A 17,466-nucleotide genomic window follows, 5' to 3' on the forward strand; every position below is an offset into this window, starting at 1 on the left:
ACTTTGACAAAACACAGTATATACAGTTCCACGCAGTAAATGGAATGACCCCATTAATGAATATAGACTTTGATCAGAAATCGGCAGCTAAGATAGAATATTCAAAATTTCTAGGTGTATGCACTGATGAGGGGTTGAACTGGAAAAAAAACACACTGAGGATCTGCTGAAACGTTTGAGTTCAGCTACTTATGCTATTAGGGTCATTGCAAATTTTGGCGATATACATCTGAGTAAATTAGCTTACCACGCCTATTTTCATTCTGTGCTTTCGTATGGCATTATATTCTGGGGTAACTTATCACTGTGTAAAAGAGTGTTCATTGCACAAAAGCGTGTAACCAGAATAATTGCTGGAGCTCATCCAAGATCATCCTGCAGACACTTATTTAAAGAGCTAGAAATCTTCACTGTAGCCTCACAATATATATATTCACTTATGAAATTTGTTACTAACAGACCGAACGAATTCAAAAGTAATAGCAGTGTACATGGCTACAACACTGGGAGAAAGGATGATCTTCACTACTCAAGGTTAAATCTAACTTTGGCTCAGAAGGGGGTAAATTATGCTGCCACAAAAGTCTTTGGTCACTTACCTAATAGCATAAAAAGTCTGACAGATAGCCATATAGCATTTAAAAGGAAATTAAAAGAATTTATTAATGGCAACTCCTTCTACTCATTAGATGAATTTTTGGATATACTAAGTGGGTAATTTCCCAAACCCCACAAAAAAAATTACAAATGTTGAGTGTCATGTAACATTTTGTCTAATGTAATATCTTGTATAGCCACCTTTTATTAACCTGACACGTTCCACATCATTACGAAGTGTCGTATTCATGATCTATGGAACAAGTACTAATCTAATCTAATCTAATCTAATCTAATGGTGAATTGAGAAATATACATGGTTATTCAAAGGTTGACATTTAATCTTCAAGCTGAATGCTACTGACTCTGTGAAAGCAAAGAAGTATGTAGAGATCGACTGAAACAAGTGCTTTACTGTTAAGAGTCTCCCCTCTGCCTTATTGAAAAATCCAATAAAATGGTGTGTGATTTATTGTCTGTAACTACTGGCTGACGCCCCCGTAATTCATACTGTGAGTATGAAAAACGTGGACACGTTGCGACGGAACTCACCTCATGCGAGAGACTTCAGCGTCACTAGGTGGTGGAGTGGGGCAGGCTGGTGGTGCAGTTGCCACGGGAGTACAGCTTTGCTCGCTGGAGGTGCCGGCCGCCGTCGCCCAGCTGTCTTCAGTGGCTGGAGTGCTGGACCGAGGGAGACACCGTGTTAGCGAGGAGGCCAGGGGGCACCTCACTACAGGCACTACTGCTAAGGGATTGTCATTCTAAACAATGGAACACACACTGCCGGCGACTGTACTGTGACCACAAGGGTGAATCCCTTACCATCGAGCTAATCAGTTCTTACACCTCTTCTCCTCAGATTCTCACAACAATCCGTTGCATACCAAAAATACATGTTGTATAAAATAATATGCAAATGAGAGGTATATATAAGGGTCAACAGTTATCGTGGAGCGATATCGCTACTGTACAGCACAGTTTGAATACATAAAAACAACAATAAAACAGAAACTAGAACTGGAACAACTTTAAATAAACTGACTGGACACTGTAGTCACTGAATGACGTTCCCAGCACATGTGTCACGGACGGGCTGTAAAGCTACAGGTGCAAAACGAGGAAAGCAGCTTTTGAACTAGTGGGGAGGACGTCCAGGGAAGCAAGGGGTACAAAATTTGCGATATTATGAAGCCATACCAGTAAACCATTTAATTGTTGCAAGAATTATTATCACAGAAATTGAAACATTTCCCAGTGCCTGTGTGGTGTGCGTGCTGTAATACCTTCAGTACACACACCATCAAATTATTTGACTAGTAGCTCGAACGAAGTAGGCGAGTGTCAGCAATATGTCTCGTTGTCTTTTCGTGGCGCGTTTATCTTCTGCCGTTAGGTCCGACGATGTAATGCCACTTGTACGCTTGGAGTAGCAGATTGACGGTGACCAACTTTAAACAGAACTTGATTAATTTTCACACACATTTATTAAAATAATAACAAGCATAAAAATTACTTAACTTGGTTCTGGATGCTATTTACCATTGACAATCTGAAGTTCCTTTGGTATTGGTACGTTAATCTTATTCTCACATATATCTCTGATAGGCCTACTTGACAAGTGTCTATACATTTATCGTCATTGCTATGTACACTAATATGGTAATCTTATTAGGTGCAGACTGAAACTTGACTATAGACTGGTACAGACAAACGTAGAGCTCGTGCAGACTGGTACAGACTAATGCAGACTGGTACAGACTGGTGCAAACAAAGGCAGACTGGTACAGACTAATGCAGACTGACTAATTGGAGGTCTGTACACTCGTTGTAATACCTCGCGCATTCATGTACCACTGCGCGAGTGTGATCCACGAGGAGAAAAGGTTCTACGTAAGCAGCAATCTCATTGGCTGCGTTACATATTAATACGACGATCGGCGGAAGCAGAATTTGGTCCATCTCTATGGCAGCGCCATCTTGTAGTGCGGAGACGGACGAGCGCTGCGCCTGCGCTGTTGTGCTTAGCGGGGCGCACTCTAGTGGGAAAGTTGTGTACGCGCTGACTACACGGAACTATGTACACAAAAGCCTGTATTTGATTAATATTAGCCAACGAGTACCCTCAATGAACAGGCGAATGTTGAATATCATTTGACTGCAAAGTGTCTGAGTAAGGTCAGTAAAGAAAACAGAGACAACGCATATATACATTTACGCTTGGCAATGGGTATAAAGAGCAGATATTGTGATCATTGGTACCTTAACGTCTACCCACTCCTGTGTGCTAGTTATGTTTCCTCTGTGTCTAACAGTATTCCCAAAAATAAGTCACATAATGTACTACCTGACGTTTTCGCATGTCCACAACTGCTGCACCATTAAGTGGACTACACTTGCCAGTATAGACTCAACATTTGCATCCGCATGTCCACACTTCAGCACCTGGCTTGCTGCTCTTGACACATCTACTTGGACGTGCTAACCAACCTAATACCATATTACTCGTAATATTTGTTATAATTAGACTGCAAAAGAATTGAATATGGCATAATATTGTGCATTCACTGACTTCAGTCATCAATATACACTCCTGGAAATGGAAAAAAGAACACATTGACACCGGTGTGTCAGACCCACCATACTTGCTCCGGACACTGCGAGAGGGCTGTACAAGCAATGATCACACGCACGGCACAGCGGACACACCAGGAACCGCGGTGTTGGCCGTCGAATGGCGCTAGCTGCGCAGCATTTGTGCACCGCCGCCGTCAGTGTCAGCCAGTTTGCCGTGGCATACGGAGCTCCATCGCAGTCTTTAACACTGGTAGCATGCCGCGACAGCGTGGACGTGAACCGTATGTGCAGTTGACGGACTTTGAGCGAGGGCTTATAGTGGGCATGCGGAAGGCCGGGTGGACGTACCGCCGAATTGCTCAACACGTGGGGCGTGAGGTCTCCACAGTACATCGATGTTGTCGCCAGTGGTCGGCGGAAGGTGCACGTGCCCGTCGACCTGGGACCGGACTGCAGCGACGCACGGATGCACGCCAAGACCGTAGGATCCTACGCAGTGCCGTAGGGGACCGCACCGCCACTTCCCAGCAAATTAGGGACACTGTTGCTCCTGGGGTATCGGCGAGGACCATTCGCAACCGTCTCCATGAAGCTGGGCTACGGTCCCGCACACCGTTAGGCCGTCTTCCGCTCACGCCCCAACATCGTGTAGCCCGCCTCCAGTGGTGTCGCGACAGGCGTGAATGGAGGGACGAATGGAGACGTGTCGTCTTCAGCGATGAGAGTCGCTTCTGCCTCGGTGCCAATGATGGTCGTATGCGTGTTTGGCGCCGTGCAGGTGAGCGCCACAATCAGGACTGCATACGACCGAGGCACACAGGGCCAACACCCGGCATCATGGTGTGGGGAGCGATCTCCTACACTGGCCGTACACCACTGGTGATCGTCTAGGGGACACTGAATAGTGCACGGTACATCCAAACCGTCATCGAACCCATCGTTCTACCATTCCTAGACCGGAAAGGGAACTTGCTGTTCCAACAGGACAATGCACGTCCGCATGTATCCCGTGCCACCCAACGTGCTCTAGAAGGTGTAAGTCAACTACCCTGGCCAGCAAGATCTCCGGATCTGTCCCCCATTGAGCATGTTTGGGACTGGATGAAGCGTCGTCTCACGCGGTCTGCACGTCCAGCACGAACGCTGGTCCAACTGAGGCGCCAGGTGGAAATGGCATGGCAAGTCGTTCCACAGGACTACATCCAGCATCTCTACGATCGTCTCCATGGGAAAATAGCAGCCTGCATTGCTGCGAAAGGTGGATATACACTGTAATAGTGCCGACAATGTGCATGCTCTGTTGCCTGAGTCTATGTGCCTGTGGTTCTGTCAGTGTGATCATGTGATGTATCTGACCCCAGGAATGTGTCAATAAAGTTTCCCCTTCCTGGGACAATGAATTCACGGTGTTCTTATTTCAATTTCCAGGAGTGTAAATATATGCAGTCGTACATCTACACTCTGTGTTATATACATACAACACTGTCCAGTTACATTAATATGATCACCTGTCAAAACACTGAATAGGGTGAATAACCGCATGGGCAACTGCGAGACATGCAGGAAGAGAACCAATGACGTTCTGATAGGCACCAAGAGGCATGTGCTGTCATGCCATGGTCATCTGTGCTGGGTTTCTCAGTTGACAATCCGTGGTACAGACTGTCTGATCAAAGTGGTCCCGTACATTCTCGTTTGGTTTGAAATCCGCTAGTTTCGTGGCGTGGGGATTACAGGCCACCCACCCTGATGCTCTTCACACCATGTACATGTATTGCGAGCTGTGTGACAGGTTGCATTATCCTACTGGTAGATGCAGTGATGACGAGGAAAAAAAAACTGCTTGTAGGGATGGACATGGTCTCCTAGGACAGATGCATACTTGTGCCGATCCTTTGTGCCTTCCAGAATGACGAGTTCATCCAGTGAGTGCAACGGAAACATTCTCCGAAATGGCCACCTGTCGCCATTCAGTGTACACCTAGTTCTGGTGCTCCCATGCAATTTCCATCCTTCGTCACTGAAGAAAAGCAGGACCATACGTACCAACATTCGCTGAATGGTCGTTAAATAAACACTGTTGATATCCCCTTAGTTCATCTAGGCAGTCAACTGCTCAATGGCTCCATATCTGTCAGCTCATACACGTCTCTGCAGCCATCATTCACCACTCTTATCCATTGCACGCAGTGCACAACAGTTGTCTTGGCACCGGTTTTGGGTGGCGCCATTATGCCACGCAGGTTGTGCTTTAACCAGGACGGTGAAATGTTTATTATCATTTGTAAATAAATTTCAGTCCCAAAACTGAAATAATTTATGTAAACCTACGTCAGAAACGTCGTATTTTTGTATGAATTCCGTGTATTGTTTCTAAGTTGTCTTATAATGTGAAATTGCAATTAATTCTTAAATGGGATAGAGCATACAGATGTTAAAACTAGCGAAAGAGAGCAATTGTATCTTATAATTGATGATAATGCAGCAAATGCAGCGCAAGCGGCGTCAACAACCAAATTTGATGCGATCGGTCGCACCGGAAAGGTGCGCAGCGAAGTCTCTTGAACATTTTCCCCCGCAAGAGACTTCTAGAGCAGTAAGAGACTGAGGAAGAGTGACAGTGGAGTTGCCTTCAGTTGTCCATTTGTATATAAACACGAGCGGAGTCTGGATCGGTCTCTCTCGATATCTCTCTCTCTCCTGAGGCCCGCTCTCTTCCGGTGTCTCCGCTCTTGTCGATCGCTCTAAATGATCGCTCTCTCGAATGGTTTTGTGGTAGGCAGTTGTACTTGAAAGATATTTTCAAGGTGTGTAAAGTACTTATCTATGTAAAGGTATAGTCAGTATATGAACAAATGTTTCATTTCAAAAACATTAACCTTGCTGCCAACTTTCCTATGACTCAGTTAGGAGAACTGCGAGACTGTGGGACATATCGTTTGCTATCATATCATTCTTTTTACTTGGCTGCTTCTTTTAATTAATGGCACTCCAGTTAATTTCCTCTTATCAAAATGTATTTTTACATTACCGGTAAAGAGTACCACTCAAAATAGATAAAACTTTGCTTTTTGGAAATAATAACTCGACAGCACTCATGTTGTTGTTGTTGTTGTGGTCTTCAGTCCTGAGACTGGTTTGATGCAGCTCTCCATGCTACTCTATCGTGTGCAAGCTTCTTCATCTCCCAGTACCTACTGCAGCCTACATCCTTCTGAATCTGCTTAGTGTATTCATCTCTTGGTCTCCCTCTACGGACTTTACAGTCCATGCTGCCCTCCAGTACAAAATTGGTGATCCCTTGATGCCTCAGAACATGTCCTACCAACTGATTGCTTCTTCTAGTCAAGTTGTGCCACAAACTCCTCTTCTTCCCAATTTTATTCAATACCTCCTCATTAGTTATGTGATCTACTCATCTAATTGATTGGTGACTCCATGGAGTATTCTGTGCACAACAATTGGAAGGAGAAAGAGCATTGGTCGTATTTTTTTGTTTATTATCCGCAAAATCGATTTTCGGTCACTTAGTGACCATCCTCAGTGCTGTAATATACACTCCTGGAAATGGAAAAAAGAACACATTGACACCGGTGTGTCAGACCCACCATACTTGCTCCGGACACTGCGAGAGGGCTGTACAAGCAATGATCACACGCACGGCACAGCGGACACACCAGGAACCGCGGTGTTGGCCGTCGAATGGCGCTAGCTGCGCAGCATTTGTGCACCGCCGCCGTCAGTGTCAGCCAGTTTGCCGTGGCATACGGAGCTCCATCGCAGTCTTTAACACTGGTAGCATGCCGCGACAGCGTGGACGTGAACCGTATGTGCAGTTGACGGACTTTGAGCGAGGGCGTATAGTGGGCGTGCGGGAGGCCGGGTGGACGTACCGCCGAATTGCTCAACACGTGGGGCGTGAGGTCTCCACAGTACATCGATGTTGTCGCCAGTGGTCGGCGGAAGGTGCACGTGCCCGTCGACCTGGGACCGGACCGCAGCGACGCACGGATGCACGCCAAGACCGTAGGATCCTACGCAGTGCCGTAGGGGACCGCACCGCCACTTCCCAGCAAATTAGGGACACTGTTGCTCCTGGGGTATCGGCGAGGACCATTCGCAACCGTCTCCATGAAGCTGGGCTACGGTCCCGCACACCGTTAGGCCGTCTTCCGCTCACGCCCCAACATCGTGCAGCCCGCCTCCAGTGGTGTCGCGACAGGCGTGAATGGAGGGACGAATGGAGACGTGTCGTCTTCAGCGATGAGAGTCGCTTCTGCCTTGGTGCCAATGATGGTCGTATGCGTGTTTGGCGCCGTGCAGGTGAGCGCCACAATCAGGACTGCATACGACCGAGGCACACAGGGCCAACACCCGGCATCATGGTGTGGGGAGCGATCTCCTACACTGGCCGTACACCACTGGTGATCGTCGAGGGGACACTGAATAGTGCACGGTACATCCAAACCGTCATCGAACCCATCGTTCTACCATTCCTAGACCGGCAAGGGAACGGGCTGTTCCAACAGGACAATGCACGTCCGCATGTATCCCGTGCCACCCAACGTGCTCTAGAAGGTGTAAGTCAACTACCCTGGCCAGCAAGATCTCCGGATCTGTCCCCCATTGAGCATGTTTGGGACTGGATGAAGCGTCGTCTCACGCGGTCTGCACGTCCAGCACGAACGCTGGTCCAACTGAGGCGCCAGGTGGAAATGGCATGGCAAGCCGTTCCACAGGACTACATCCAGCATCTCTACGATCGTCTCCATGGGAGAATAGCAGCCTGCATTGCTGCGAAAGGTGGATATACACTGTACTAGTGCCGACATTGTGCATGCTCTGTTGCCTGTGTCTATGTGCCTGTGGTTCTGTCAGTGTGATCATGTGATGTATCTGACCCCAGGAATGTGTCAATAAAGTTTCCCCTTCCCGGGACAATGAATTCACGGTGTTCTTTTTTCAATTTCCAGGAGTGTACAATTAAAATTGGTAGGCACTGGTATCAACAAGCTTAGAGCGATCACATCTAATCTTCAGCATTCTTCTGTAGCACCACATTTCGAAAGCTTCTATTCTCTTCTTGTCCAAACTATTTATCGTCCACGTTTCACTTCCATACATGGCCACACTCCATACAAATACTTTCAGAAACGACTTCCTGACACTTAAATCAACACTCGATGTTATCAAAATTATCTTCTTCAGAAACGCTTTCCTTGCCATAGCCAGTCTACTTTTTATATCCTCTCTACTTCGACCATCATCAGTTATTTTGCTCCCCAAATAGCAAACCTCCTTTACTACTTTAAGTGTCTCATTTTCTAATCTAATTCCCTCAGCATCACCCGACTTAATTCGACTACATTCCATTATCCACGTTTTGCTTTTGTTGATATTCATCTAATACCCTCCTTTCAAGACACTGTCCATTCCGTTCAACTGCTCTTCCAAGTCCTTTGCTGTCTCTGACAGAACTACAATGTCATCGGCGAACGTCAAAATTTTTATTTCTTCTCCATGGATTTTAATTCCTACTCCGAAATTTTCTTTTGTTTGCTTTACTGCTTGCTCAATATACAGATTGAACAGCATCGGGGAGAGGCCACAACCCTGTCTCACTCCCTTCCCAACCAATGCTTCCATGTCCATCGACTCTTATAACTGCCATCTGCTTTCTGTACAAATTGTAAATAGCCTTTCGCTCCCTAGATTTTACCCCTGACACCTTCAGAATCCCCCCCATGAACCATGGACCTTGCCGTTGGTGGGGAGGCTTGCGTGCCTCAGCGATACAGATGGCCATACCGTAGGTGCAACCACAACGGAGGGGCATCTGTTGAGAGGCCAGACAAACATGTGGTTCCTGAAGAGGGGCAGCAGCCTTTTCAGTAGTTGCAGGGGCAACAGTCTGGATGATTGACTGATCTGGCCTTGTAACATTAACCAAAACGGCCTTGCTGTGCTGGTACTGCGAACGGCTGAAAGCAAGGGGAAACTACAGCCGTAATTTTTCCCGAGGACATGCAGCTCTACTGTATGATTAAATGATGATGGCGTCCTCTTGGGTAAAATATTCCGGAGGTAAAATAGTCCCCCATTCGGATCTCCGGGCGGGGACTACTCAAGAGGACGTCGTTATCAGGAGAAAGGAAACTGGCGTTCTACGGATCGGAGAGTGGAATGTCAGATCACTTAATCGGGCAGGTAGGTTAGAAAATTTAAAAAGGGAAATGGATAGGTTAAAGTTAGATATAGTGGGAATTAGTGAAGTTCGGTGGCAGGAGGAACAAGACTTTTGGTCAGGTGATTACAGGGTTATAAATACAAAATCAAACAGGGGTAATGCAGGAGTAGGTTTAATAATGAATAAAAGAATAGGAGTGCGGGTTAGCTACTACAAACAGCATAGTGAACGCATTATTGTGGCCAAGATAGACACAAAGCCCATGCCTACTACAGTAGTACAAGTTTATATGCCAACTAGCTCCGCAGATGATGAAGAAATAGATGAAATGTATGACGAGATAAAAGAAATTATTCAGGTAGTGAAGGGAGACGAAAATTTAATAGTCATGGGTGACTGGAATTCGTCAGTAGGAAAAGGGAGAGAAGGAAACATAGTAGGTGAATATGGATTGGGGGGAAGGAATGAAAGAGGAAGCCGCCTTGTAGAATTTTGCACAGAGCATAACTTAATCATAGCTAACACTTGGTTCAAGAATCATGAAAGGAGGCTGTATACATGGAAGAAGCCTGGAGATACTGACAGGTTTCAGATAGATTATATAATGGTAAGACAGAGATTCAGGAACCAGGTTTTAAATTGTAAGACATTTCCAGGGGCAGATGTGGATTCTGACCACAATCTATTGGTTATGAACTGCAGATTGAAACTGAAGAAACTGCAAAAAGGTGGGAATTTAAGGAGATGGGATCTGGATAAACTGAAAGAACCAGAGGTTGTAGAGAGTTTCAGGGAGAGCATAAGGGAACAATTGACAGGAATGGGGGAAAGAAATACAGTAGAAGAAGAATGGGTAGCTCTGAGGGATGAAGTGGTGAAGGCAGCAGACGATCAAGTAGGTAAAAAGACGAGGGCTAATAGAAATCCTTGGGTAACAGAAGAAATATTGAATTTAATTGATGAAAGGAGAAAATATAAAAATGCAGTAAATGAAGCAGGCAAAAAAGAATACAAACGTCTCAAAAATGAGATCGACAGGAAGTGCAAAATGGCTAAGCAGGGATGGCTAGAGGACAAATGTAAGGATGTAGAGGCTTGTCTCACTAGGGGTAAGATAGATACTGCCTACAGGAAAATTAAAGAGACCTTTGGAGAGAAGAGAACCACTTGTATGAATATCAAGAGCTCAGATGGAAACCCAGTTCTAAGCAAGGAAGGGAAGGCAGAAAGGTGGAAGGAGTATATAGAGGGTTTATACAAGGGAGATGTACTTGAGGAAAAAATTATGGAAATGGAAGAGGATGTAGATGAAGATGAAATGGGAGATAAGATACTGCGTGAAGAGTTTGACAGAGCACTGAAAGACCTGAGTCGAAACAAGGCCCCGGGAGTAGACAACATTCCATTGGAACTACTGATGGCCTCGGGAGAGCCAGTCCTGAAAAAACTCTACCATCTGGTGAGCAAGATGTATGAGACAGGCGAAATACCCTCAGACTTCAAGAAGAATATAATAATTCCAATCCCAAAGAAAGCAGGTGTTGACAGATGTGAAAATTACCGAACTATCAGTTTAATAAGTCACAGCTGCAAAATACTAACGCGAATTCTATACAGACGAATGGAAAAACTGGTAGAAGCCGACCTCGGGGATGATCAGTTTGGATTCCGTAGAAATGTTGGAACACGCGAGGCAATACTGACCTTACGACTTATCTTGGAAGAAAGATTAAGAAAAGGCAAACCTACGTTTCTAGCATTTGTAGACTTAGAGAAAGCTTTTGACAATGTTGACTGGAATACTCTCTTTCAAATCCTGAAGGTGGCAGGGGTAAAATACAGGGAGCGAAAGGCTATTTACAATTTGTACAGAAACCAGATGGCAGTTATAAGAGTCGAGGGGCATGAAAGGGAAGCAGTGGTTGGGAAGGGAGTGAGACAGGGTTGTAGCCTCTCCCCGATGTTATTCAATCTGTATATTGAGCAAGCAGTAAAGGAAACAAAAGAAAAATTCGGAGTAGGTATTAAAATTCATGGAGAAGAAGTAAAAACTTTGAGGTTCGCCGATGACATTGTAATTCTGTCAGAGACAGCAAAGGACTTGGAAGAGCAGTTGAACGGAATGGACAGTGTCTTGAAAGGAGGATATAAGATGAACATCAACAAAAGCAAAACGAGGATAATGGAATGTAGTCAAATTAAGTCGGGTGATGCTGAGGGAATTAGATTAGGAAATGAGACACTTAAAGTAGTAAAGGAGTTTTGCTATTTAGGGAGTAAAATAACCGATGATGGTCGAAGTAGAGAGGATATAAAATGTAGACTGGCAATGGCAAGGAAAGCGTTTCTCAAGAAGAGAAATTTGTTAACATCGAGTATAGATTTAGGTGTCAGGAAGTCGTTTCTGAAAGTATTTGTATGGAGTGTAGCCATGCATGGAAGTGAAACATGGACGATAACCAGTTTGGACAAGAATCGAATAGAAGCTTTCGAAATGTGGTGCTACAGAAGAATGCTGAAGATAAGGTGGGTAGATCACGTAACTAATAAGGAGGTATTGAATAGAATTGGGGAGAAGAGGAATTTGTGGCACAACTTGACTAGAAGAAGGGATCGGTTGGTAGGACATGTTTTGAGGCATCAAGGGATCACAACTTTAGCATTGGAGGGCAGCGTGGAGGGTAAAAATCGTAGAGGGAGACCAAGAGATCAATACACTAAGCAGATTCAGAAGGATGTAGGTTGCAGTAGGTACTGGGAGATGAAGAAGCTTGCACAGGATAGAGTAGCATGGAGAGCTGCATCAAACCAGTCTCAGGACTGAAGACCACAACAACAACAACACCTTCAGAATTTGAAAGAGAGTATTCCAGTCAACATTGTTAAAAGCTTTGTCTATGTCTACAGATGCTAGAACCGTATGTTTGCCTTTTCTTAATCTTTCTTCTAAGATAAGTCGTAGGGTCAGTATTGCCTCACGTGTTCCAACGTTTCTACGGAATCCAAACTGATCTTCCCCGAGGTCGACTTCTACCAGTTTTTCCATTCGTCTGTAAAGAATTCGCGTTAGTATTTTGCAGCTGTGAGTTATTAAACTGATAGTTCGGTAATTTTCACATCTGCCAACACCTGCTTTCTGTGTGATTGGAATTATTATATTCTTCTTCAAGTCTGAGGGAATTTCGCTCGTCTCATACATCTTGCTCACCAAATGGTAGAGTTTTGTCAAGACTGACTCTCCCAAGGCTGTCAGTAGTTCTAATGGAATGTTGTCTACTCCCGGTACCTTGTTTCGACTTAGGTCTTTCAGTGCTCTGTCAAACTCTTCACTCAGTATCATATCTCCCATTTCATCTTCATCTACTTCCTCTACCATTTCCATAATATTGTCCTCAGGAACATCGCCCCTGTATAGACCCTCTATATACTCCTTCCACCTTTCTGCTTTCCCTTCTTTGCTTAGAACTGGGTTTCCATCTGAGCTCTTGATATTCATGCAAGTGGTTCTCTTTTCTCCGAAGGTCTCTTTAATTTTCCTGTAGGCAGTATCTATCTTACCCCTAGTGAGATAAGCCTCTACATCCTTACATTTGTCCTCTAGCCATTCCTGCTTAGCCATTTTGCACTTCCTGTCGATCTCATTTTAGAGACGTTTGTATTCCTTTTTGCCTGCTTCATTTAGTGCATTTTTGTATTTTCTCCTTTCATCCTGTCCGGGATATGCTGAACAAAAGAACAAATACTCCTGAAACCTCGCTACGTTTGTTATATGAGCCGTGACTTCTCGCGATGCTCTCGGCAGGATAGTTACGCGCTTTGCGGCGTCTTGGTTGGCTAGCGCCCTCTGTGAAGGACGGCCACGTCTCACGAGGTGAAGAGAGTAGGTTGACGGCAGTGACAGAGGGCAGGCAAAGCACGGAGCACCGCGAGTAGTCAGCCGGCTCTCGGTGTACTGCGAGGACGCACGGGCTGACATTCCGGCGGCCAGTGGAACTGGAGTGCGGAAGCAGTCACCCGTCAACATAGTCACGAGTCGTGCCCATCTGGAATCCTGAGGAGAGCGCGGGAGCTTACCCTGGCGTGCATGTTTACGATGAGTACTTGGACTAGCTCTAAATGGGGAGTCATTTTATGGTGGAACATTTGGACGTCATTGCTCCGTGTAGCCACACTGATTTTCGCTAGTCACTCCTTAAACCACAAAGTCGTATTTTCGTTATTGAAATACTGTAAGTTTGTCAGTTACCCTTCTTTCTTGTCTTCCGATCTTGTTGTCAAAACAAGTACAGTTTAAAAGCAACAGAAGTCTTCTGTAGCACAACACAGCTCTCGTAATCTCCATACCTGTGCCACCTGCTGTCCACAGTTCTATGCCATCAGTGTAGTTTTCTTTCTTAGACCAGAAGAGATACAGCACTCGCAACAATGTTATTATTTCGCATCTTGTCATTCCTCTACCATCTATTCCCCTCCAATATCGTACACTTTCTTTCTGAAACTAAATATACACTGATGACCGAAAATAGGTTATTTTTCCTTCTTTGGACCGGAGTACAACACAGATTGTGCGTATCAGTTTGTTCGTAGGTTTTTGGACGTATGTGGCATTAGCTGTCTGCACGCAGGTCATGAAATTCGCCTAAATAACCAGCCGCTGATTTGCGAACGCGGTGATCTAGCCTGATAGCGGTCCAGATGGTTTCCACGGTGTCGTATCGGCCGCCGCACAGCAGCCGTCAACTCGGCGCGGCGTGCTACAACACGCGCGGCACACAGCGAGCACCGCTGCCGCCGCACACGATGTCAACAACTGGCGCAAGTGAACGCGTCGTCGCGGGGTTAGCGGCAGCGTACACACCACTATCGACACGGATTACCCTGGCGGCGCTGCCCTTGCAACCGTACAAGGGCGCCATCTACTAACACTCTGAATGGCCGGACCTGCGGATTTATGCGAGCTCCCTGAGCCCGTTTAACCAGTTCAATCTTCGCCGATGACTGTGTTACCATCCGGCTGCTGGATTCACGACGACCGAACCGTACTGTGGCCTCCCTGGCTGGAAACTTGCGACGCGTGGGTATCGACTTGTTGGCAGTGGTTTGGACTTGTATTCTCTACTTGTTGGCAGTGGTTTGGACTTGTATTCTCTACTAGTGACTCTGATTTCTCCTTGGCGCAACAGCCAGCGAAGTGTTGTGTAGTCGAACTTGTTTTGTTTTGAGTGACAGAAGGTCAAATAAATTTGGTTATCACGTAATATTTCTTGTGTTATAGTGCGGACATAACACAACACCATTTACATCAAGCGAATTTTCCCACCGAGGCATCAACGTGGCTTCACTATGCTGGTCCTCAAACCACTGCAGCTCTATTATGGCTCCGAAACAGGGACGATTATACTACTGAAAGATGACATCGCCGTCGCGGGAGACAGCAAGCACGAAGGGATGCAGGTGGTTCGCAGCTGTCGGCGCACCTTCGATTACTACCACAGGCCCCATGCAAGAGCAGGAGAATGTCTCCCGTAGCATAATACTGCTCCCAACAGCCTGCGCCCGTAGCGCGCTACACGTTTCGAGCCGCCGTTCACCTCGAAGACGGCGTTAATGGAGACGACCAGGGACCTCGTGTAGGAAAACTCTGATTCACCCGAGGAGCCGACACGTTTCGATTGATCGACTGTCGAATTCCTAAGATTCTGTGCCCACTGCTATCGTAATTGACGATGTAGCTGGGTCAACATTTGAACACGTAGGGGTGGTCTCCTGCAGAACTCCATGTCCAACAATGTACGATGAATGGTGTGCTCCGAAGCACTTGAGCATACGCCTGCATTGTGCTCTTTCGGCACAGATGCAACAGATAGCTATCTACGTTACTTTACAGAGCAGACAAGCCTCCGAACCCCACGTTCTGGGGATGGTCGTGGACAACCAACCATTTAGCGCCTAGTGGTACTTTAACCGTCCTTCTACCTCTTCCTGTAAATGCTCACAATAGTAGAACGTCAACATTCGACCAGCTTCACTGTTTCCGAGGTACTCGTTCACAAGCTCTGTGTAATAATACACTACTCGCCATTAAAATTGCTACACCAAGAAGAAATGCAGATTATAAACGGGAATTCATTGGACAAATGTACTATACTAGAACTGACATGTGATTACATTTTCACGCAATTTGGGAGCATAGATCCTGAGAAATCAGTACCCAGAACAACCACCTCTGGCGTAATAACGGCCTTGATACACCTGGGCATTGAGTGAAACATAGCTTGGATGGCGTGTAGAGGCTCAGCTGCCCATGCAGCTTCAACCCGATACCACAGTAGTGACTGGGGTATTGTAACGAGCCAGTTGCTCGGCCACCATTGACCAGAAGTGTCAATTGGTGAGAGATCTGGAGAATGGGCTGGCTAGGGCAGCAGTCTAACATTTTCTGTATCCAGAAAGGCCCGTATAGGACCTGCAACATGCGGTCGTGCATTATCCTGCTGAAATGTAGGGTTTCGCAGGGATCGAATGAAGGGTAGAGCCACGGGTCGTAACACATCTCGACTGTAACGTCCATTGTTCAAAGTGCCGTCAATGCGAACAAGAGGTGACGGAGACGTGTAACCAATGGTACCCCATACCATCGCGCCGGGTGATACGCCATTATGGCGATGACGAATACAGGCATCCAATGTGCGTTCACAGCGATGTCGCCAAACACGGATGCGACGATCATGATGTTGTAAACAGAACCTGGCTTCATCCGAAAAAATTACGTTTTGCCATTCGTGCACCCAGGTTCGTCGTCGAGTAACCCATCGCAGGCGCTCCTGTCTGTGATGCAGCGTCAAGGGTAACAGCAGCCGTGGTCTCCGACCTGATAGTCCACGCAAACGTCGTCCAACTGTTCGTGCAGATGGTTGTTGTCTTGCAAAAGTCCTCATTTGTTGACACTGGGATCGAGACGTGGCTGAACGATCCGTTACAGCCATGTGGATAAGACGCCTGTCATCTCGACTGCTAGTGATACGAGGCCGTTGGGGTCCAGCACGATGTTCCGTATTACCCTCCTAAACCCACCGATTCTATATTCGGCTAACAGTGATTGGATCTGGACCAACGCGAGCAGCAATGTCGCGATACGATAAACCGCAATCGCAATAGGCTGCAATCCGTCCTTTATCAAAGTCGGAAACGTGACGGTACGCATTTATCCTCCTTACACGAGGCATCACAACAACGTTTCACCAGGCAACGCCAGTCAACTGTTGTTTGTGTACGAGAAATCGGTTGGAAACTTCCTTAATTCCAGCACGTTGTAGGTGTCGCCACCGGCGCCAACCTTGTGTGAATGCTCTGAAAAGCAAATCATTTGCATATCACAGCACCTTCTTCCTGTCGGTTAAATTTCGCGTCTGTAGCACTTCATCTTCGTGGTGTAGCAATTTTAATGGCCATTAGTATAATCTGCTCTTTGTCAATGTCGCTTGTCTCAACGGATTTTCCCATTTGGAGCCCCTATCGTCGCTAGTGTATTCCCCTTTCCGCTTCTGCTCTGCTTACATACCTTTGCTACCGCATCGCGTGCCCGCAACCCCACCTGGCGGCATCCAATGTCACGGTGGACCGGCAAGAACATTTAGATGAACTTAACTGGTACTACGATCTTCCGATGGTGTCTGCAGCTTCTATCGAGAACCGGGCTGTAGAAGGATGCAAGAAAGACTGCAAAATAATACAAACTACGAAAAAATGGGAAATAAAAATACGAATGGGTAAATTGTACCAGTGATAGGATGTTGTGTGACGTCGCTTCCTGACACTACTGGTGACCCAAGAAACGGCCAGCGAGACCTGCGTGCCGCGACAGCATACTGGGACTGCAGCCAGTTCTCCCCTGGAACCGAGATGGCGGCAGCGCCAAACGCCACGCATTCCGGACACCAGTTGGGATGTGGACGTATGACAAACAACCCAGAGGCTGCACAGGTGGCGCCACTAGGCCAGCCAGATGACTCAACACAAAAAGCAGGTGACGTCTATGTCCGTGCACAGTGGGAGCCGCTGCTTTCGTGGCAAACACACTGGCGCCATCGAACGTGACATTTCTG

The 17,466-nt window shown here is 46.4% G+C and overlaps 1 protein-coding gene across 1 annotated transcript in view; it reads right to left on the minus strand.

Moving 5' to 3' along the window:
• LOC126210077 (uncharacterized) overlaps positions 1 to 17,466 on the minus strand; it is a 75,311-nt gene that overhangs the window by 13,001 nt on the left and 44,844 nt on the right. The window contains exon 5 of the mRNA XM_049939204.1: positions 1,150 to 1,281. Within this exon, the coding sequence (XP_049795161.1) occupies positions 1,150 to 1,281 (132 nt within the window). The remainder of the gene's footprint in view (positions 1 to 1,149; positions 1,282 to 17,466) is intronic.

Source organism: Schistocerca nitens, chromosome 10 (genome assembly GCF_023898315.1).
Source record: "Schistocerca nitens isolate TAMUIC-IGC-003100 chromosome 10, iqSchNite1.1, whole genome shotgun sequence".
NCBI classification, from domain to species: Eukaryota; Metazoa; Arthropoda; class Insecta; order Orthoptera; family Acrididae; genus Schistocerca; species Schistocerca nitens.